Here is a 22667-nt window from a genome sequence, read left to right on the forward strand (position 1 = left end):
TGGGCTGGTATATTCTTTAAGGATGAAGGGGCCAAAAACATAGGCACTTAACATGAAAGCACTAGATTAGTAGTACTGGGTTCGTAATGGGCGATTACAATTTCATTAAATGATTCCGCTATATTGTTGAAAAACGAAGTTGCTTTAACCTTTGTCGAGGTATAAATACCTCAAGTTGTGCCTTGCTTGCAACATCAGTTCTTATATCAGTTGGTAAATGGTCACTACAAATCTAACATCACATATCTTGATTCCTTCCGCAGGTTACGCAACTAGAAACCAACATTCACAAACAATTATGCCTTTAATCCAGATGAAAGAGTCAATTCCTTTAAATGTTCTTTCTTTCCTCGCACAATGAACGATTGGAATAACCTGTCTAAAGAAGCTGTAACCTAAAAATCTTTGATATCCTTTGAAGAGCATTTGATTTGAAGTGTTCTGTATTTGTTCAAACTGCCTTGCCATCGAGTTTCTTTTCCTTGTCCAAATGTATCTTTTTTATGTATATGTACCACTCTGCTACAGTCCAACTTAGACCTCAGTATCTATAAATATATAAATAAATAAAACAAATTCAAAAAGGTACTGCAGCAGCGGCACAGCCCTCTGTGCCAGGAAAACTATCAGTTTAGGAGGCAAGAACTGCAGTGCGAGCAAAATGCATAAGGCCTCAAAATTCCCGTAAAAAAAAAGTTGAATTCACAAGGGAAGGAATATTGCACTTGTTGACAGTGGCAGCACTCTTCTTCTTTACAGTACCAACTAAATATGTACAGAGTTACTTTTTCCAGTGCTTTCTGCTTTTACTAAATGTTCCTGCATTAATCTGGGAATCTGTGATAACCACAGCTTTCTTTGGTTTTGCACAATGTTATGAGAGTGTAATATCAATGATGGAACTGCATCTACAAAATGATGCAACTAGAATGCATATATATGCAAATGCACGGGAGGCTCATCATTGCACAAGGCCGTCTGCTGCTTAGCACTTATCGGTCGCTCATGTACGCTCATGTTCCACAACGTACTTCAGAGACTCAAAGACATGCTTCTTCAGGCCTCTGTCTTTTTCAAACTCTATGTATGCTTTGGTTTTGTTCGCTTCTTTTCACAAAGTACCTCTATCTGACATTGTAAGTTTTCTTTTGTTGATTTCACTTGCCTCTTTTTCTGCATATCTATTCAGGCACCTACCCAGTGATAGTACATGCCCTATCTGGGGCAAGAATGCCATGTTGCTGCTGCCCAGTTTCGTTCTGCATCATGGGGCATAGAGCAAATTCATGAAACCCACACACTGGGAACCTTTGTCTTTGATGCAACTAACACTGTGAGCAAGCAGACCAGTGTAAGCATCATAACATTGAAAACATGACATGCATTGTGGAATTGGTGAAGGCTGCATCCCATCTGCCTTTGAGGTGGAAATGCTGCCAACTTCTGAAGTTGTTCGCAAGGCTTCACAAAAAAAAAAAGCAAAGCATATGGTGCACAATGTTTGGTGAAGCATACATGACTTCACCAAATACTGTTTACACCTGTTCATTACCTTGCGGAAGACTTCAGTGAAGTACTGATACTAATGTGATCTCTCAGTGCGCCAATCAGTATCCTGCAGCTTCAAAAGAAAATGCTGTCATTAGAGATCCAACAGGCTTATCAGAAAATTTTTACAGTTGAAGATTTATTCAGTGTTCCAGCTGCACTTCAAACATCCACTTAAGCCAACATTTCTTTATAACAAACACAAATATATCAATAAAACAAATGTTTCTCTTTTATAGTGAGTATGACATCTTATAATGAAATCCAAAAAACGGCAGGAAGGGGAAGATGGAAGCTTGCAATGAAAAAATCCGTAAACAGGTGGTGGCTGTTTGAGCCGACGTTTCGATGAGTGGACTTGTCTTCTTCAAGGCTGGAACTGATGGTCCCAGTCAGTTCCAGCCTTGAAGAAGACGAGTCCACTTGTCGAAACGTCGGCTCAAAGCAGCCACCACCTGTTTACGGATTTTTTCATCTTATAGTGAAGGCATTCTCATGTTTATCTCGACTTTGTTAGGAGCTTTGACCAACTCACCCTAGTCTGCTAACCCGCTGGTGGACACATTTGGTAGCGTGACTATTTGCCTGGAAAGATGTTAGTGCCAGGTTCAACTAAGGCAGACCATAGAGTTTCCTACAATACTTACTAGAGGGAACTCTGGCGCTAGTGTCTATGGGAGCTGCAATGCATCGCGCTTCAGCCAGCATGGGAATCATGGGTAGTACACGGATTTGTCTAAACTTCGTTCTTTCGGCTCCGTTTGGCTCCGCGTGGCCTGCATCCGCTTTGTCGCAAAACGAAGTTGAGCAAAAATCAGCAGTTTCACTTTACCACTTTAACTTCTTTAGGCTCACCGATTCAAATCTGGTCACGAAGATCACAACGATCCATTCTTTTATCCGAAAGAAAGCCAAAACATAGCAATAAACAAAGCCACAAGTGCGTTCGAAGCCCACAAGCACGAAGACTAGGCAAATCCGTGTACTATACCCATCATTCCCATGGTGGCTGAACGATCGCAGCGCCAGAGTTCCCTCTAGGTCATTTTAGGAAACTCTATGAGGCAGACTATTCAACTGAGACTCCCTTTCCAAGTATCCGCCCAATTCTACATTCACTGCAACTCAGCACTACTTCCATTACATGACTTTCTTTTTCATGAAAGCCCACCTGCCTTGTAGATCTTTATGAATGCAATTATTAGCTTATCCTACAACTTGTGGAATATTTGCAAGGGTAGGAGTCCGTCTTGTTGGATTAACAAATTTTTAAAAAATGGTATACTTCAAAGTTGTGTGCTCGGTTGCACACTGCTGGGCAGAGCTGCAGAAGCTTTTATCATAATAATAATAATAATATTAGTTAAGGTTTTACATCCCAAAACCATGCTATGATTATAACGGACGCCGTAGTTGAGGGCTCCGGAAATTTTAGCCTTTGGGTTTCATTAACATGCACCTAAATTAAAGTACACGGGCCTCTAGCACTTTGCCTCCATTGAAATATGGCCGCCGAGGCTGGAATTCAATCCCACGACCTTTGGGTCAGCAGTCGTGCACCGCAACCACTAGACCACCATGACAGGTTAGAAATTGTTTTCCGGGGCAAATAACAAAGTGCAGGTTGCAAAATTATACAAGTCCAAGAGGGAGAGTACATACTGGGCCTCATTTGCCATAAAATGTCTTGCTGTGTGAATGCAGCGTTGCTGCACAAAATTTCTTACAAACTTCCCATGACTTGGGGCTTCTTGAAGGTCGGCTAATACTCTCTGGTCCCATGGCTTGCAAGTGTGTGAGCCAAGAGTAATGGTTAGTAAAACAGAAGCCACGCACGTACACAACCAAGAACATTTATTTATTAGTGAGGTGAGACACCACGCAATACTGTACTACACTGCTACCTTGCTGGTGACTAGCATCACAGATGGATGCAGGCATAAGCTGCAACATGGCTGCACTCCCAGTCAACTTTCTGGGGCATCAGAGGTAATGTGCAGACTGTTGCATTCTCAGTTGAATTCAATAACTGTCCCAACAAACTGAAGCACTGTCAAATCCTCCTGGACTACGTCGCATGGTACCACGTGCATAAACTGTACCACTGTATTGTTACGTTCGCTGTCACAGAAAGTTGTCTGGGAGTACAGCTCACAGGCCTGTACATGATACAATTCAGAGACCAAAAATACAAGTTGGACAGACCCACAGAATGAAAAGTAGTTATAGGCAGTTGCATAGACCTTGCACTTCGTAAAAATATTGTGAATGTAAGTTATAAGGAAGTACAGTGGAATCTCGTTGACACTTTTTCATGGGAACCAGAAAATAAAACATGGTATGCAAAAAAGGTTAATAAAAGGGAGGAAAATATGCATACTTCATCAGTTGCTCACTTTTAATGAGCAACATTAAAGTAGCTAGTCAATTTGTGCTGCACTTTCTTCTTTTCAACGTTTAGAAGTAAATTCTTCTGAAAAGTAAGAATAGAAGCTGCAGTTTGTTCACTCAGCTCTGCATTTGCGACGAAGCTATGAAGTGCGTCCAAGTGTTCAATTGCTTTGCTTGCTGTTGGCAACGATCTTTTTGTTGCAAAACTGACGCTGCTGCGCCCTCAGCAGCTCTGCAACGTGCAGACTGTGGCTTATTGGACGCGGTTTGAGCTAGTATACCGAAGAAAAAAACGTACGATTTCTGGATATATCAGTCAAGATCCACTTTCGCGGTCATATTATCCAATTTCGTACAAAAATGTGGTCGTATTAAACGCATGAAAATGCATTATTTCCAAGGGTTGTTGGCTGGGAATCAAAAGAAAAACGTACTAGGCCGAAAAACGTATGATGCAGAATCGTATCAACGAGAATTCACTACAATGTGGAAACCAGTTTGTTCAAGGCTGGGGCTCCCACACATACTCGTGTTCCAGTTGAAGTTTTTTTGGGTTAGAATATTGTGAAAGACAGACTGTAGGTATTAATTTTTTTGTTTTACAAAAAGATTTCACCACAGAATATCAAGAAGTAAGTTTTACACAGATATTTAGGAAAGCTGAGGTGAACAACACCAATGAGAACAGAAGCATGCAACACAGCCTACATCTCAACAATGCCACGCTACAATCACAAGATTAGTTTACCGAGAAAATAGCACTTTTCATTTCCCAAGGTTAGAAGTGCGACTCGGACACGTTTAAAATCAGAGAAAAATATAGACTATTCAATCACAGGTAATAAGAGTGTGGTCAACATACGAGTATATATTGCTTGCAACCACTGGCAACATTTGACAAGGGCAACAAGCAGTGAAGAGAATTTGTGCAACGCTGATAGCAGGGGCAATGAGGCTTTCAATGTAAATACCAGTATGCTTTTTCTAAAAGTGCTTACCGTGGTCTGGGACAGCTTGAAAATGGCACTACACCCCCTGTTTAGTTTTGTCCACTTTGGAGATAAATTCTGTTCCTAGATGTGAATTCTTGTAACAACATCCGTGGTTAATCCTTACAATGGCTACCCATGGTTTTTTCAAAGCCTAAGAATGGTCCACAAACACTTTTTGAAGACTTGCACAGATTTGTGTAATGATCCTATCTTGTATGGCAACTGACCTGGTAAGAGAGCAGTTCGTGTGTCTTTTTGTGTCTAACAAAGGGGTTTGGTGTGTCAAAAGGTATTGCCTTATTTGCTTGAATCCTCATGTTTAAGGCTAATGATGTTCAGAGAGAGACTTGAAATGGTCTAGCTTCATCAGAAACTGACTGATGCATAAACAGGATACCAGTGTACCAGTACTGAGGACATAATACAAAGCATTTGTTTTCTTTGCTAGTAATCCATGTGTTACGGTAAAAGCAATAAGGATATGAAGAAGTGCTCCTTTATCAGTCAACGATAATTTAGTGCGTCTCTTTAAGTGGTTTATGCAAGCGAGCTACATGAAGCAATTTAATGTTCCTAGAGTCCATCTTAACAGCACAAAATCACTGATGCTGCACAGTCCAGTGGGATAAATGAAAAAATATATATGTATACACTAGAACATCACACTGACGTGCCGTTCTCATCACAGAATTCCGGAAAAGCTCGTGAGGTCTCTTGGCAGCATTACAAGGGCATGGATGTGACAGTGTCATTTTAAGTGCGACAGTTTATCCGTAGACTAAATGCTGCACAATTATTCATGATCACTAAATACTGGATCAAGTAGTTTGATTTATTCAGCTGATGTACATCCCTAAATTGTTTCTCTGTGTAGTACGGATTACTTAAATACACAAAGTCAGATTGGACAGACACCTTGAAACTGCTGAACTTTCTCACAAAACAAAAGTGATTTCTAAAAAAATAGACTTATTTTATTGGCTCAAACACTAACACCAGTGATCTAACAAGTGTCCTAGTCTCTGCATTAATCTATATTTGTCAACGTCTAAGACATAATCAACTGGCACTTCACCCACAAAGACCAGAACAAGTGACTTAATCTGTTGGCAGAACTGTGCCGAATGAGGGGACCAGTGAGCAAAAGCACCATTGAGGTGCTCCATTCATGTTTTGGAACCTATTCGTGCTCAGAGAGGTGGAAGCACAATGGGCAGCTACAAAACAGGTCCTGTGGTATGAGCGGGGGGCGCGAGTGAAGTGGTTCCAATTCCTTGCGTTCTTTCTCTTCAAGGATTTCGCGTTCCTTTACCTTCGGCAACAGACACCCAGCAGGTAGTCTTCACTGTAATAACTGATAATGCGGCTCGGGTGCACTGTAGTAAGGGGGTTATTTCACCGTAGAAAACATACAAAAGTTGACAATGCAGCAGCTTCTCATTGTGATAACTGGTATATTGCTAATACCAGTATCGTCATAATGGGGTTGGATTGTATGTGTGCACATGCACATTAATGTGTCACACTGGTAGCTATGTCTTTTGTTATCATGCTCGCAATAACTAGCAGCAAATGTTTCAGTGTGTGTCGACACTGGCCAGAAAAAAGCCATCATGATGCAGGCAGTTACTGCTAAAACAAAAAGAAAGAAAGCATGAAAAGAACAAGAGCAGCATTTTGAAGACTAAGCAGAAGTGCACAAAATCCAAGTATTTGAGAAAGGCTGTACTTGAACGGCCTCTGAACCACACCCGATACTTTTTTATACACATTTCAAGTAAACAAGTGCATCGAGTTCGGAATGCCATCACCATCACCTATGCCGAATGTGGCAGTGCTAAGTGCTGTGGGAGCACCACAAAATAAAAAAGAAAACAGTCCTGTGCTCCTCACCGGGTGTTTTCGGTGCTTCCATGGCTCATCGTGACATTGAATGGTACATGAGGTGATGTCACCAGGGGTATAGACACTGTCGATTCATCGAACGAAAAACTCACAGGGTCCCTTACACATTAGACTAAGATGACTTGAAGATGAAAGTCATCCAGTGTGGCTATTTTACCGTGCACTTTATACCACATGAACGTTGCGTCGTCTAAAAACTTTCTGTTAGTCACGCAAATGCCGCAGAAACGAAGTGAATGTGCAGCTTACACGGTGATGTGATATTTGCACTTTAACACTGCAAAGTGACATGGCTTTTGTGGACGCCAGCTGGGTGCGCACTTTCACCAACCTAACCAAAAAACACCTTTGCGTTAATGCAAAAGCGGCAGAGGTGCAGGGGAAGATGGACGCTTGAAGAGAGGAAAAATTTGTGGACACGGGGTGTCGCTGGAGCCGACCTTTCGAGAAGCGGACTTGTCTTCTTCAAGGCTGCAACTCAAGGTTGCATCCTTGAAGAAGAAAAGTCCGCTACTTGAAAGGTCGGCTCCAGCGACACCCCGTGTCCACGAATTTTTCATACCTTCGCATTAAGAAGTGTGAACATGATGCTGGAAGTGACCAAATAACCCGAATTTCGATGTTTCAATTCAGTGACATTTCGAGCTCACAGGAGTCCCTTGAATTTGTATGGGTCCCGAACCACCAGAACAAATATATTTTAATTTGTTTTCAGAGTGCACGTGTTAATCCAATTATACGCATCTACGTTGCATTAGAACAATGCAGTGTAAAAACAGACAGACAGTAAAATACCAATGGTGACGCATGTGCATTATCAGTGTTTCCTTCTTTCTATTACATTGTTTGCTGTTTTAACTTGCAATTACATTCATCAGCAAGAATGTGCTAGCCAGGCTGAAAACTTTCATTAGACCACCAGCACCACTTTCATCGGAGTGCGAGCGGGTCTGTCATTTATGCTAAATTACATATGCTCACCTTATTCTTACAAAAATCACACAAAACTCAAGATTGCTGCCTTTGAAGTATCCCAGTGTAGTGCTACTTTTTCTGCGTGGAATCAGCAATGTGCAGGCACTGTTCAGTGGCCAAGCCTCAAGACTAAGCTACTATAGCCATAGCTGTTCAACCTGCTCATTCGTGAAAAATAATTGACTTGTCTCTCTTGTATCGCTGTTGTTGTTTTTTTCATGATGGATTCATACCAGCGAGCTCACATACAAGCCCTTTTAACTAAGTAAACAGTTATCTCAAATATTCGGAGACAGTGATGCTAGAGGCACGTTGATGTTAGAGGATGTGATGATACATTTTTTCTGAAAGGTCCTGAAACAAATTTTGTTCGAAATAACCTTTAGGCAGTTTTTAGAGTTTGAACTTGCGGGGAGTTTCTTGATATTCAATCCACATACAACTATGTTGGAAACAGCCATGCAGTTTAAATTAACCATCAATTCGAATTATGAGTTGTAGTACTGGGATTAGGTATGTGAATCTCCATTCATGTGTCAATATTGTATTGTGTTGTGATTTTTCACAACTTCATGATAAAAACTATTATTTAAGGGAAGAGGAATAGCCAGAGCCACACAGAGGCACCAACCTCTCCTTTAACACATTTAATAATACTACTAAGAGGAAGAATATAGAAAAGGAGGATTCCAAATTATTGAGATTTTACCTGCACCTGTTACTCTGGAACTGTTTAAAAAAAACTAGTCTGCAATTTGCAATAATGACATTTTACTGTAGCCTTACTCTGCAATATGGGCTGCTCAAGTTCTTGTACTAGAAAAATGGTCACCAGCATATTACATTTCTGATAAAGTTGGTACGACTTTCGTTATTTCCTACAGTAAAGAAATGGTCAACACAAGCCTTTGTCAGTGGCTCAAGCCTACTAGGTTGCACAGTCTAATCTACTAAGAGATGACTAGAGATCACAACAACATATTTATGAAGAGGATTTAGCAACTGGTAAAATTGAAAAAGTAACTGCTACGCTGAAGAAGGAATGGAAGCGGGTGCCAGTCAGCTGGAACCAGCTTTGCTGTTGGTCGCGCCATCGCTGGCTGCGCCGCCTCCCACAAACCGCTCGAACTTCTCGAGCCGGTGGTAGGGTAGCGTACGCGCCCGCTGCCAGCTGACAACCGAGACGACCGGAGCGCCGACGAGTAGGAAGCCAAAGATCAGCGCCAGGTAGCCATAGGCGAGGACGAACAGGGCTGCCCAGAGGCACTGGAGAAGCAGCACAGCTGCCAGTGGCAGCGCACTCACCGCTGGGTTTGCAGTGCCGGCGCGCAGTGCCTGGCGCCGCCGCCACAACGTGCAGCCCAGGCAGCACACCAGCGGCACGTAGCACATCGCAATCTGCAAGCACAAGGTTTAAAGGGGGAGGTGCTTTTTGAGCATAAAGTGTTATATTATATGAAGGAGGAAAACGGTTTGAGAACATTGTGGCACACATTTTTTTTATAACATAACAAAGGTTTCAGAACAATGTAGTTTCAGACGTTAGGACGATGAAAACTCCAGTGTTTATGCATTTCCATGTGCTCACATCAAATATCAACTCCGTATTTAGGTGCACCATACCATGAATTTTTAAATTAATTATTCATGAAAGATTCATTTGATCATGTTTTCAATGAAATGGCTACTTATATCCTGCTGAATGAAATGTAATTGGATTCTACAGGTATGAAAGAGTGCAACAAGGATAATCTTAAAGGGGCCCTGCAACACCTTTCTTAGTTATATTGGAATAGTCTCATTATTGACGTATGACTCTTCACGAGTCATATGCCGCAAAAATTTTTCGAATCCGTCAAGTCTAAGTGGTGTTACCAAATTATAGAGATCACGTTCCGCAGCTTTCTCCCTCAACTCAACGCCGCCAGCGCGCGGAAAGCTAGGATGCGAGTCGAGGGAGCGAGCGCAGAGGAGCGAGGCTCCGCCCAAGAGCACCGGCGGAATTTTTTTCTTCATTTTTTTCTCTCTGACGTCTGGGCGCAACCACGTGGTCTGTGCCGCCACTTCCGGTCGGCTTGCGTCGTTCTCGTCGAGCGGAGCCGACCGCACTGTGTATCGCGCGTGCTTGAAAACTACGCGTCGGTTTTGGTAATGTTGGGTGTGCACCTCGAACGCCGTAGTGTTTTCATCACTCTGCCAACCATGGAAGCAAACCTGCGCGCTCGTTTGGAACGAATGACAGCTGAGATCGGTTCCGGCCCATACTCCGATACACCGTCTCGTAAGACGGCACTGGCAGACGACCCCGAGCGCCGCCATTACCGGACGCCAGCATTGTATCGGAGGACACGGCTGCGCCCCGGCCTCGGTACGTCGTGAGAACATGCCGACGATGCAGTTCCCAGCTGACGAGGCAACACTCGAACGGCTGCCACTCTCAACGGCAACCGGCGATGGTCAAAAGCACAGAAAATATTCACGTTTTCGGCACTGCGCATGGCGAAGAAAACGGACCACGCAAACTACGAGCAGACGAGCTGTCGGTGAGACCGGAAGTGCTAATATTAATGTTTGTTCGGTGTTTTTAACGCGATAACAGAATATAAACATACATATTATCTACTTATTGAACTCAAATTAACAACGAAAGTATAATGAGGGTGTTATCATGATTATAACATCAGCCAATGGTGGAATTGCCGACAAGCCGCGTCATATTTTGCGGACTAATACATCATTTGTCGAGAGAAGAGGGGAGCGATTTTCAGCTGACTTTGAGAATTTATTGTAAATTCCAGGCCGTGCGCATCGCTATAATATTTGTCTCGCGTGTTCTCGGGAGCCTCGACTACCGATCGGCAGCGCTTTTTGAGCATGCTCGAAAAGTGTTTCAGGGCCCCTTTAAGGTCCTAGTTTTCTTAGAGCAGAAGTTATGAAGCATATAAGTTATTTGAATGACTGAGAAAAAAGCTTTTTCCTTGTTTCACCTTTTCTAAGAATTTATTACTTATGAAAGTAACATTTGGTGCCCTATTCCACTCACAAAACACTCAGCATTTCAGCAAGACAAAATTGATCAAAATAGTGTGTGCCAGAGCTGAGAAAAGCTCGTCAGATGTTATGAAAAAACCAAAACAAGGAAAATAGCAAAGAACAAAACACCAGCAGTTGCTGATGTGATATAAAAGGCTCTTATAGCTAAAACAATGATCTAGGATGCATGAACGCTGGTAAGGTTATGCATCAGCAATGGCAGGATCCAAAAATAACATCTTTAATAAAATCTATTCTTTTGGGAATTCTTGGTCCCAAAAAGCAGCTTCCCCACTTAAGCTAGATGATGTAAAACTTTAGTGATTATGTATTTTCATGTGGTCATATCAAATTTGAACTCTGTTTTTACGTAGACTATGCCATTAAGTTTAAAACAAGTTATTAACGAAAACGTCATTTGATAACATATTTATTAAACTGGCTGCACAAATCTTGCTGAATTAAATATCACTGGACTCTACACATGCCAAGGAGTGCAATAAGTGTAATTTTGTTACTCTAGCTTTCCAAGAAGAAACATTGTGAAGCTTGAAGGTTCTCACTGGGATGAACAAGAAAATGCATTGTTTTTATTTCACTCTTTCTAAACATTTATAACTTCCCAAAGTAACAGTTGACATGCTTTTGCACTCTCTAAACATTCAGCTTTTCAGCCCAACAAAAATGATCAAAAAAGGGTGTGCCAAAGCTGGGAAAAGCTTGCCAGAAGACTTAAAGGGGTACTGACACGAAATTTCGCGGCCGAGACGGCCTGCGGGATCGATTCCCGTGAACATGCGTATATTATCTGTAAAACATCAACAGCGAATATAGCTTCGAAGGTACTTTATATGAATTCTGAAGTTCACGTGTGCGGTCCAGCGCTATACGCCGCACCTCGTGGCATTGAAACCCTTGAAAGTGACTCGACAGTGACCCCCTACTTCCCCGACATCACCACGCTGCAGCCAGTGCAAATTATGATGACATCATAGTCTCAGTTTCTCTTTAGTAGTCTGCGCTTGTGCCAGCAGACTACATTTTGGCGGCTGCTCGCAAGTCCATGGCCGCGGCACACACGCTGAAAGTTTTGTGTTTGGCGACACTGCTTTCCCGTTTCCTGTTTAAAAGGACTCCTTGATTGCCTTGCGCTGTCTTGGCTGCGAACCGCACGGAAAGGCGTCACAGTTCTGTGCGCTGACATGGTCGAGCATCGTACACGTTGGGTGGCGATAGTTGCACCCGGCAGCTTGTCACTTTAACTGAGACTGGTAGGTAATGAGGAGCCTGTAATTAATTATCTGTCGTGCGCTGCAGCAAACGACGTGTCGTGTTATGACTAACAGGCCCCCAGCAACACATTGCAGCAAAAAAACGGGAGGCCAAAATTTTTGTGTCAGTACCCCCTTTAAGCCTACGAAAAAAATGAAACACAAAATATAGCAAAAACAAAAATTAATCAGTAGCTGATGTGATATAAGATGCTGTTATCATTAAGATAATGATCTAGGATGCATAAAAATGGCTGAGGTTATGCACCAGTAGCGGCAGTATCCAAAATTAATATTTTTGAAAAATCAATTTCTTCTGTGATATTTTTATTCAGAAAAGCAGCTTCCCCTTTGAGAAAGCAATGGTGTCCTAGGCAATTGTATAACTATCTGGTTTTGTTTTAAGTTGTCCATTAACCCTCACCAAATGGCTGAATCTATCAAAAATTTTTGGGCCACACTCATTTTATTCGTCAATGAAGTGGAGACTGGAAATCACATAGAAACCATGACTTCAAAATGCCAAGTACTTGGAGATTATGCTAGATTATACTGAACAAGCTTGAAAATGTGTGGAATGGCCAGCTAGTACCTCCATTCTGAAGCAAAATTTAAAAAGTTCAGAGTGAAGAGAAATGGTATCACAGCTAATGTAGGAACACATAAAATATAGTTACACACGAATGACTTCACTCGCTTTGCCAGCTACGAGTGCTTGGCGCCAGAGTGATTGGCGGTCAGTCACCCAAAAAAGTTTGTTTTGTCTGCCATATTAGTGTGAAGGGGCATTTCCACAGCTTTTGTTACAATATGGGACAAGCAAGCACAGTGGATGTGGCCCAGATTTCAACCAATCATGTAGTGCTACTGCCCGATACAGCATAGAAACAGAATGGAATAGATTGACGTTATTGCACCCCTGGGTCAGTTGGGTGTTTCTACAAAAAGATATGAAAAAGAAAACAATGCAGAAATAACATGCATACACATGAACAAGTGGCGCGTATCTTGGATACACAAACTTGGATTAACACACAGGTGTCACACACGCTTCTATTTTCATGTAACCAGACCCGTTACACGTGTAACCACTGTCTTGCGCGCACCACACCGGAATGTCAAACATTCCTGATTATTTTGTCCTGATAAGCTTGAGCGTGCAATGCGGACAGTAAAGTTTATTCTGGACCTAACGCGGCCACCTATGATAGGCCTGGAATCTTTGATGCCACATGTATAAATGCCAATGCACCTTAATGCTGATCAGATCATTCAATGATTGTCTGTGCAGATATTGTTGCACTTTGAGTGTCGTTCTTTTTCCAGGCACAAGTTCGCCCAATAAAGAGTTTCATCTTCACCGGATGCGATTGCTTGGTTCACCGTTACAACCACGTGACACAGGTACAGATTTGCATGAACATACAACAACACAGAGTGTGGAACATCAAGCCATACTTGTGTATGTACGGCAAAAACATGAAATAAGTATGAAATACGTTCCCTGTATATTACAGCACAATTATCATTAACCGCAGTTAATCGCTACAAGTTATATTAGTGTGCTGTGTGCCCTCTTTCCTTTTGCTGCTCATGTTTTTTGTCCATACTATCCACCTTAACATGTCAACATACTAACTAGTTAGGACTCGCACCTTGGTTCAGCATATTTAAATGTTAGGTTAACACCCCAAAGCAAGATAATGAGGCTACAAGTCTAAGATTCTTTTACACAGAAAGTGGCTTAAAAACTTCAAGGCGCATGGATACCAGGTCTCTTAGTGTACACTTTTTCATAAAGTTCGTAATCGTTTGGTGAAAATGTGCACAGTGCACTGTATATTCGTGCTAGGGTGACAAAAATTCATGATTCTTTTTCATATGCTCAAAAAAAGGTTGCGTTAACTACAAACGATGACAGCTGCATGGATGGAGAAGAACTCACAAAAACCATGCCATAGAAGTAGGAGAGTCCACCGGGCAGGAATGTGCCATAGACAACAATGCCCCAGACAAAGCAGGCACCCAAGTGGCCCTCAACCATTTCACCCACAAACCAGGGTCCTGCGCACAAAAGTCAATGAGTCCTTAGCAGAGAATTACATAAAATTCAAAACATCAAATTATCCATAATTCGATTAAATCTGAAAGACACTTTGTTTACAATGTATTTGAAATATTCAAACCGCACAAATCTTTATAATACACTGAATTATGAACATGTTTTAACCTCGAAGTTGCAAAGATATTGTGCAGTTTCTTGATCAATGCTTTAGGTGTTTTTGTGATTACGATAATAGTAGCGACCGTGCAACCCCAAGAAACTTTTGATCACTTAGTTTATCAGTGTACATACATAGCTTGCGAACCAAACAGATGAACTGGAAGAGGATGTCTAAGAGAACGGAAATTTAGGCAAGTTGGTTTGCATTCAATAAGAAACCGCAGCAACACGAGGACAGAATGAAAGAAACAACGGGACGGGCGCCCGTCCCGTTGTTTCTTTCATTCTGTCCTCGTGTTGCTGCACTGTTTTTATAATGAAGAGGATGTCTGCTAGGTGATGGTTAGTTTACAAGGTACAAGGTAGACGTCAACGGCACAAATCATGAGGCGCTTCTGCGTTGTAACGGGCGGGTCAAGTTAGCCAGGGTGAATGTCTGTTGCTGCGAGTCATTTCTTGGTCACCAGTTACAGTCTGTCACACGACCTCTGTCAATCCCTGGTATGAATAACCCCAACTCGGAGAATCAGGATGGGATACAGGGATTCTTTATTTTCGTCGGGACATACTATGTGGCCGTAATACACTCAAACCTCATTATAACAAAGTCGCATCTGATACGAAAATAAGTTCGTTATATCCGAAAATTCGTTATAAACGTATATTTGTAACGCTGCATATATGACAAAACTATTCTTCATTTACTTCGTTATAACCGATAATTCGTTATATCCGTGTTCGTTATATCGAAGTTTGAGTGTATTTATGGTCTGCAAGACTGTATGAACTGACTAGCAAAGCAACAAGCACTACACACGGAATCTTTCCCTAACAAATTTCCGGTCAAGTGCATGTGGTTCTTCTCACCTTGGCACAGCTATGTGCTTTAAAGGGACACTAAAGATAAAAACCATTTTTCTCGTATCAGTAAATTACTTTTTCACAATTACAAAACCACGACGCATGCCGCGAGAAGATGCTTGGTAAGCAAGAAACGCGCAAAAGGGAAATATGTGTGGCAACGCCATCTTGGACTTTCCACACGAAACGCCGTGACGTCATAGATTTTGACGTCTACTAGGTCCAGCATAGTTCCTAATCAGTAAAAATGAAGTGCACTGTCCTCTGAGGGAGCCATGGACTTCACATACAATGTTTCAGGAAATTTTGCTGAGCCAATGCCGTCAAAATATGAAAAATATGCTTTGAAAAGAGTGATGTCACGCGCTTAGATTTCGCGTAAAAATGAAAATATGACCTTTATTTTCTCCTTTATTAATAAACCTATGACAGTGAAATCAACAACATTAGAGTTTTCGGAGTTTAATTCATCAGTCTAAATTGATTTACTGCTTCACTTTAGTGTCCCTTTAACACATTACAATCCCTTAATAAATGGAAAAGGCTTAGGGCTGTTCCAGAGAGGATTGTATACCTATGGCTAAGTAGAGAGGCAGGGCAACCAACGGCCAGAACAGCACATCCACCGAGACCAGCAGGTGAAGGCACCTGGTCAAGCAGCCACAGCACAGACAACGGCCTGGACTCAGGTCAGGAGGACCCACTGCACAAGCGCACCAAGACACACCAGTACACAATGTGCTAAAACCATAATTTTAAACTCAAAGCTTGTCTCGTGGCACATGCAATCTCGAGTGCACTGTGCATTGCATAAACAGGAGCACCAGGTTTATGTAACCTTTTCAGCTAAGTGGCTGCCTGAAGACTAGACTTGGCAGTCATGAAACGACATTAATTACCTTTCGCTGCAATTAATTAGCTATGCCTGAACTGGTGTGGGAAATTCCAGGATGGAATCCACCTCCTCCCACCCCTGTGGTGGTACAGTCAAACCCGTTTATAACGAACTCGAAAGTGTCGCGAAAAGTGGTCGCTATATCAGTAGTTCGTTGTATATGGACTCACCCTTAAAAACGTTCGCTTAGCTGCCAAGCTGTTTTTTTTTTCTGTGCACTTTTATTACAGTGCTAACCGCCCCCCTCCGGTGACAAGCTAAGCCTTTTTCATCGTGAAGCGATGCCCGCTGCGTGCTCAATGGTGAATTCACCGCCTTTGCAATGAACCGACACCGTTTCACCAAAGCGCGGTACTGCCACATGGAGCCTATCATCCCTGGCTAGTTGCATGCAGCGCATCACCTACTCGGCTCGCGGAGTCACTGCTGGGCCGCTTGCTGTATGCCGTATGCGCGTGTTTGTACATTCTTCGTGCCTGCTTAACTCCCGACCGTGCACGGGTGCGGCAAGTAGCCTGTTCGTTCAATGTGGCGAAGAAAAGCATTTTGCAGGGAACGCACACTCTACGTCTCGGCGATGCTCTCGCGGCCCTGCACGACGACGCGCGGCGCACCTGAGTTGTCACCTAATCAAACACGCAGTATACGCGCTCGCTGTCAGTGCATCGACGTTTCTTGGTGCCCGCGCCGCTCAACAACAGCAAGCTACTTTTATTTCTAGAAAGCGACGCGCACTTTAAAGCGATCTCGCACGACGCGGGGAACTTGCAAACGGCAGCATGGCGCTCTCGTACCGCCGTCAATCCGCACAGTGTACGGCGTACGCCACATGCGCAGCCGAGCAGATATCTACTGATGACTGTGATAAGGTTGTCGGCCATAAGTCACAATGGCACGTTCTTCGTCGGCCGCCACCTCGCCTTCGCTCTTTTCTGATGCTTATCCGTGAAGGCATCGCCGCAATCGCGCAGAAGTCGTAATCACCGATCGACCGGTCTCTGCCGTTACCGAAAAGACGGACGACCTTTTGTGGCACACTGTGGCGTCGACGAGTTTAGGAACGCAGTGAACCTTTATGCGATGGAAAGTTATCGCGGTTATCACTTCTTGCATTTATGTCTTGCGTTCCAAGGCATTGTTTGGTTCATCGTAGGCAGTCGTAGCTGCAGAGAACGGCGTCAGGAAAGGTTACCTTGTGAAAGCTGACCGCAAGGCTTCATGCTGCCTTCTATTTTTTTTCCTCACGGCCATTCTGTCACTGAAGAAACAGCTGGAAAGTGAGCGACCTCGCTCGCAGCATCCGAAATCTGCATGCGGTGCTCGCCGACCTTAGTCGCGAGTAAACTGGAGCGGGGCACGCGCGAGCGCTCGCACCTCTCATGCTTTAGAAGGCCTGTTTTAACTTTTTTTCGCTTCGTATTCTCTATATTTTTTACCGCGACTGTGTCTGAAGTGTTCGTTGTAAAAGTAGGAGGCTTTAAAAAATGTTTGCTATACGTGGACGCAAGTTCAATGGTTAGCATAGGAAAATCGTAAGTGCACCCAAATATGGTCGTTATAACCGATAGATCGTTATATGTGGGATCGTTATAAGTGGGTTCGACAGTTTCGAAATTTCACTGCATAACCCCTGACACTCCACTGGCTGGGCATGTGTAACAAACGTGTTTTGGCTAGTGGTTGGGTAGGGATCAGAAGAGAAGCAAGTACAAGAGTTGACGAAGACATTTCCTTACGCCATGATGACGTCTGGACAGCCTTGATCCAGCACAGGGGCAGCACACATGCCAGGACAACCAGGATGAACAGTATCCGCAGCTGCAAAGAGCATACACACACTAAAGAGAAAAACCTATCTCTCTCGTATTAGTAAATTACCCTTTCATAATACCAAAAACACCACTCTCGCTACAAGAAGACACTTGATGAGCGGGAAAACACACGATACATCAGTGCAGTTGGTGATGCCAGCTTGATGTTCCTGCATCAACCGCCATGACATCATAGAATTTGATGGTGTCTACAGGGGCCTTAATTGGCAAAAATGATATACATGGCCCTCCAAGGGAGTCACGGACTTCACAGAGCAAGAAAGGTAGAGGCCATCTGCTGATGCCTGTAAAGATAAACGCACGCGACCGCACCCAGCTGAGCAAAGTGCGAAGCCAGCAGCTGCTCCCATCACGCAACGAAAGACGGCCTCTCCACTAGATAAGTATTCGTCGCCTGCACTCGCGCTTTCACTCACACATGGGACATACCACGCACAGGTGATGTTATCAATTTGCACTTTATACAGAACATCACGCCGGCACCGATGAAGATGGCAAAGCAAAGACACTCCAGGTGTGTCCATATAATTGCTATCACAATAATACAACTTGAAATCCGTCATTGATGTCGTGACGTTCATGGTGCGGAAACTTCGGTGCAAAACTTGAAAATGAAACTTCGATCTTCATTTTCTCTTCTAATATTAAACATATGATTGTGAAATTAATGACAGTAGAGCTTTCAAAGAATACCGTATTTTCTTGCATATAACCTGCACCCCTAACTTTAACTCTACAAAAATAAAAAGAAATAGTGTGCATATAACCCCTGCACATCACCCCCACTTTCTTAAGTACATTTTTCCATTTTTTGGTGCAGGTTATACGTGAGGAAAATATGGTACTTTATCTGTCTGAACTGATTCATTGTTTCGCTTTGTGTCCCTTCAATATCCTGCACACTGAACTGCAGCTATTCTGTGTACATGCAGAACAGAAATCCCTCACTGCAACAGATCTGTGCCTGCATGCACAAAAAATATTACCACTATAGTATCCCAAGTCGGCACATACCCACAACAATATTTCGTATAAACAAATACTGCTGAGTATCATTAAGATGTTTACAACAATGCTAATAAATAAATGAAAAGCCACAGTTTTGCCCAAAGGGCAATGCATTGACAGTGACAGTAAAACATTACAACACTACATGAATTTCTGTCGTGTTTCCCTCTTTTTTTTGTTTTAGCCTTGCTTTGGAAGCAGATCATGGTAACTTATGCATTGTTTGTTTACATGCTCGAGTTACGTGCATTTTTTTGCAGTTATTTTACGAATGCATGAGCAATGGGCCACTTTTTTTGGTTGCCATGAAACTTTAATTTCCATTATTTTCCTGACTACGTATATTCTTAGCATTGCTTCTTAATTAAATTTCATCTGTAACACTGTTTTACTAGCACGTTGTTATTGCAAACATTCTGGGCTGTCATGTGTCGGTTTTCTTTTTGTCATTTATTTCATGATGCCCACCCTTACTCAATGCTCTCCATGGGGCCTATAAGGTACATTGAAATAAAATAAATAAATTAGTATTGTTTTGTTCCACAGTCATGGTAGGTGACATCCTAAGTACATCCGTGCCCATTCAAACACTATGTGTCTGAGTTGACAATACGAACACCGATAATTCAGACGTGCCCGATTATTCGGATAGCTCTGCGGCAGTGGCACTAGACCTTTAGACTTGGTGATTTGACTCACCGCTCTTATGCCGCCCTGAATAAGGATTCGCATAGCCACATTGTGAGGGGGCTGTGTGCCGTCCACTGAGAAGGTCACCACATGAGCCTCTGACCAGATTCCTTCGTGGTCCATGGCCTGCACCCTGTGAATTGGAACTGGTTCGTTTCTTCACTCATTACTAAAGACCGTAAAGTTTGCAACAAGAAAGCCATTTGAATGCACTACTACCAACATATACTGGGTGTTTCAGCTAAGAAGCACCAAGTATTAAAAAATTGAACACAAGCGCTACACGTCTCCAATTAGTGCAGCATTATCCTGAGCCATATAGGGCACATCAGAATATTTCTTGCAATCTGCCAAGCTTGGCAATCAACATTGCTTAATGAATTTTTAAACAGTAACTCTAGGGAAAAATCTTCAATACAAATGTTGTAATCTATGGTAAGATAACTCCTCTGCCTTATTTTTTTCCGGCATTTCTTTAAAGCACGAGAGTTTTTAAAAAGCACCACGTGACTGCCACCTAATGCACAGGCGCTTTTAGTGCCCTCAAATGTACGTTGAACGAATGATCAACGGCTGCTTCGTGCACGGAGGTCAATTGAACAGGCTATCGGTGACTGCGATGGATGTTAAGTGACAAAAGGAGCATACAGTTTCAACAATAACAAAAATTCTTCAACAAAAATGTGGCAGCCACAGGCAAATGCCATAAAAGACTGTAGGCAGCATTTGATGCAGCATAAGCATTTTTTCTTTTCTTTTCGCACCAATGAAGAAACATTGGAAGGAGCGAGGGTGACAGCTTGATGAAGGAACGAGATAAAAGATTCATTCACACGTGGCGGCCGTTCTTTTGTAGATTTCTTTTCTTCGACGGTATGCCCCTACCATAATTTAGTGTCCATCACAGTCACCGAGAGCCTGCTCAGTCGACCTTCGTACATGGAGCAGCCTTTGATAATTCATTCAACTTACAATTGAGGGCATTAAATGTGCTGCGTGCTAGGTGGCACTCATGTGGTATCTTTTAAAACTCGCGTGCTTTAAAGAAAGGCCGGAAAAAAAAGTTAAGCAGGGGAGATTGAAAAATTCGATGTTTTTGAACAAGCGCCACTACTCTTGTGTTGAAGATTTTCTCTTAGAGTTACAATTTAAAAAGTTTATTAAGCAATCTTTGTAATTGCTGAGCTTGGTGGATTGGAAGAAATGTTCTGACGTGCTCTATAATGACTCACAACAATACTGCGCTAATTGGAGACGCGTAGTGCCTACGTTTAATTTTTCAATAGTTAGTGCTTCTTAGTTGAAACACCCCATATACAAAGTTGTATGAACTGCACCACTAACTCCGTGCACGTGAAAGGATGACAGCAAGTATGAAGATTGGGAAGCACTATAAGATATATATCGACATTTACCGAAATAGTGTGAGAGATGAAAGGGAGTGAAGAGTGCATGTGTGAAGTCTCTGAGGCTGTGTGTAGTTGCCGGGAGAGGAACTAGCGTGAGTGTCAAGTGAACAGTGAGAGGGTGCGCGTGCGCACAGGGAAAACGGGAGAAGAGAGACAGAGAGGGACACAAGGAGTCAGACATGTGGTGCGGGCAATAAAGGGTTGTGTAGTGAACGTGGTTGCCGATCGTCAAGTGTGCCAACTTCAATAAAGCTAGACGTGATATTGCTAAAAAAAAGCAAGCACTAAACAACACAACCTATGTTACAATAGGACAAGCTCATTGTAATGCCTTCCCATCAGCTATTCTGAGTATCCAGAGGTGGTTTGTAGTGCTAGAGGCAGTTCTGTTGCCAAGAGTGGCTAGCAGCTCTAAAGGTGCCAGCAAAAAAGCTCACAGGGGTCTCCTATGCATTTGCCTAAGACAAATCAAATCAAAAGCAAAAGCCATCCATCCAGGGTGGCAAATTTGCTGTGGACTTTATATCAATGTCCAACATTCACTAATTAACTGTCACCAATGTCAGTTTTAGTAGTTACATGTAGCAGTTAACCTACATATAATTAACTCACTGACACAATCATCACTTCATTTGCTTTGATTATAACCATATCAACTTTCACTAATTAATTTTCATAAATTAGTAATTAACTCACCACTTTGTTTTATCATCGTACAGTATATGCACAGTCATGCTCTCACTGGCTTTTGTATGGCTTTCACTCCCCTAGACATCATGTTGTCTTCATTGTTTCACTTCTCTCCTGCCAACGTTTCGTTCAAGGCCACATTGACACGAGACGTGTAAAGGCGTTTACTGAACGCTGGCATAAGGGTCTACCGGTAGCCCTACCAAGGGCTCAAATCACGAATTCTGAGCACGAGCAGCGTCCATGAGCAATGCACGGTAGAGGCAGAACCACTAGATAGTGCTGGAAAGGATGCCCCACTATATCATTACTCTTCGCTACAGCACGTAAAACGTTCACCTTAAAATGTGCTCGAGCAACAATGAGTGTTTCTCACATGAGGGTGTGCAGCCCTGGCGAGAGCTCCTTGGCGTTCCATGGTGCAACCCATAGGGGACCCTGGCCAACCTGCTTCAGGGGCTGCCAATGGCCATCGTCCACACTGCAGCGCACCTCCGACACCGGCGTTGGCGAGAACACCAGGGCCCTGAACAGGCAGACTGATGTGATGCAAACAACACACAAACAGAAACAAGACAGCACGATGACCACAGGGTTTCTGCAATTTGTGGTGCCAAACTGCCCAGGAATGACTGAGATGCCGTGTATACAAATGCTCGTTATAATATACTGTAAAATCCCGAACAAGCGCCCCCCCTACAGCGAAAGATAATCCGACAAGATTTGGAGGGGGGGGGGGCCTTGCTCGGTCACGGATCAAAGTTCAAGATGGTGGCGGAAGAGTCACGCATGCTTCCAATGAAATGCATTATGGAATAGGCATGCATAGGCATGCACGTTAGTAGCCCTTGTCAAGCGAATAAAAACAGTGAATGAAACAGTGAAAATGGCAGGAAGGCAGGCAGGGCGCTTGCTCAATCATTGGTAGCATGTTTCAAATTTT

The 22667-nt window shown here is 42.9% G+C and overlaps 1 protein-coding gene across 1 annotated transcript in view; it reads right to left on the reverse strand.

Moving 5' to 3' along the window:
* Positions 1-8773: 8773 nt before the first annotated feature.
* Positions 8774-22667, reverse strand: part of LOC119401282 (transmembrane protein 62) — a 30292-nt gene continuing 16398 nt past the window's right edge. The window contains exons 9-14 of the mRNA XM_037667970.2: positions 22101-22250; positions 19635-19758; positions 17832-17913; positions 15775-15903; positions 14061-14179; positions 8774-9209 (exon numbers count right to left, since the gene is read on the reverse strand). Coding sequence (XP_037523898.1) covers positions 8871-9209; positions 14061-14179; positions 15775-15903; positions 17832-17913; positions 19635-19758; positions 22101-22250 — 943 coding nt within the window. The 3' untranslated portion in view covers positions 8774-8870. The remainder of the gene's footprint in view (positions 9210-14060; positions 14180-15774; positions 15904-17831; positions 17914-19634; positions 19759-22100; positions 22251-22667) is intronic.

The sequence above is a fragment of the Rhipicephalus sanguineus genome, chromosome 8 (genome assembly GCF_013339695.2).
Source record: "Rhipicephalus sanguineus isolate Rsan-2018 chromosome 8, BIME_Rsan_1.4, whole genome shotgun sequence".
NCBI classification, from domain to species: domain Eukaryota; kingdom Metazoa; phylum Arthropoda; class Arachnida; order Ixodida; family Ixodidae; genus Rhipicephalus; species Rhipicephalus sanguineus.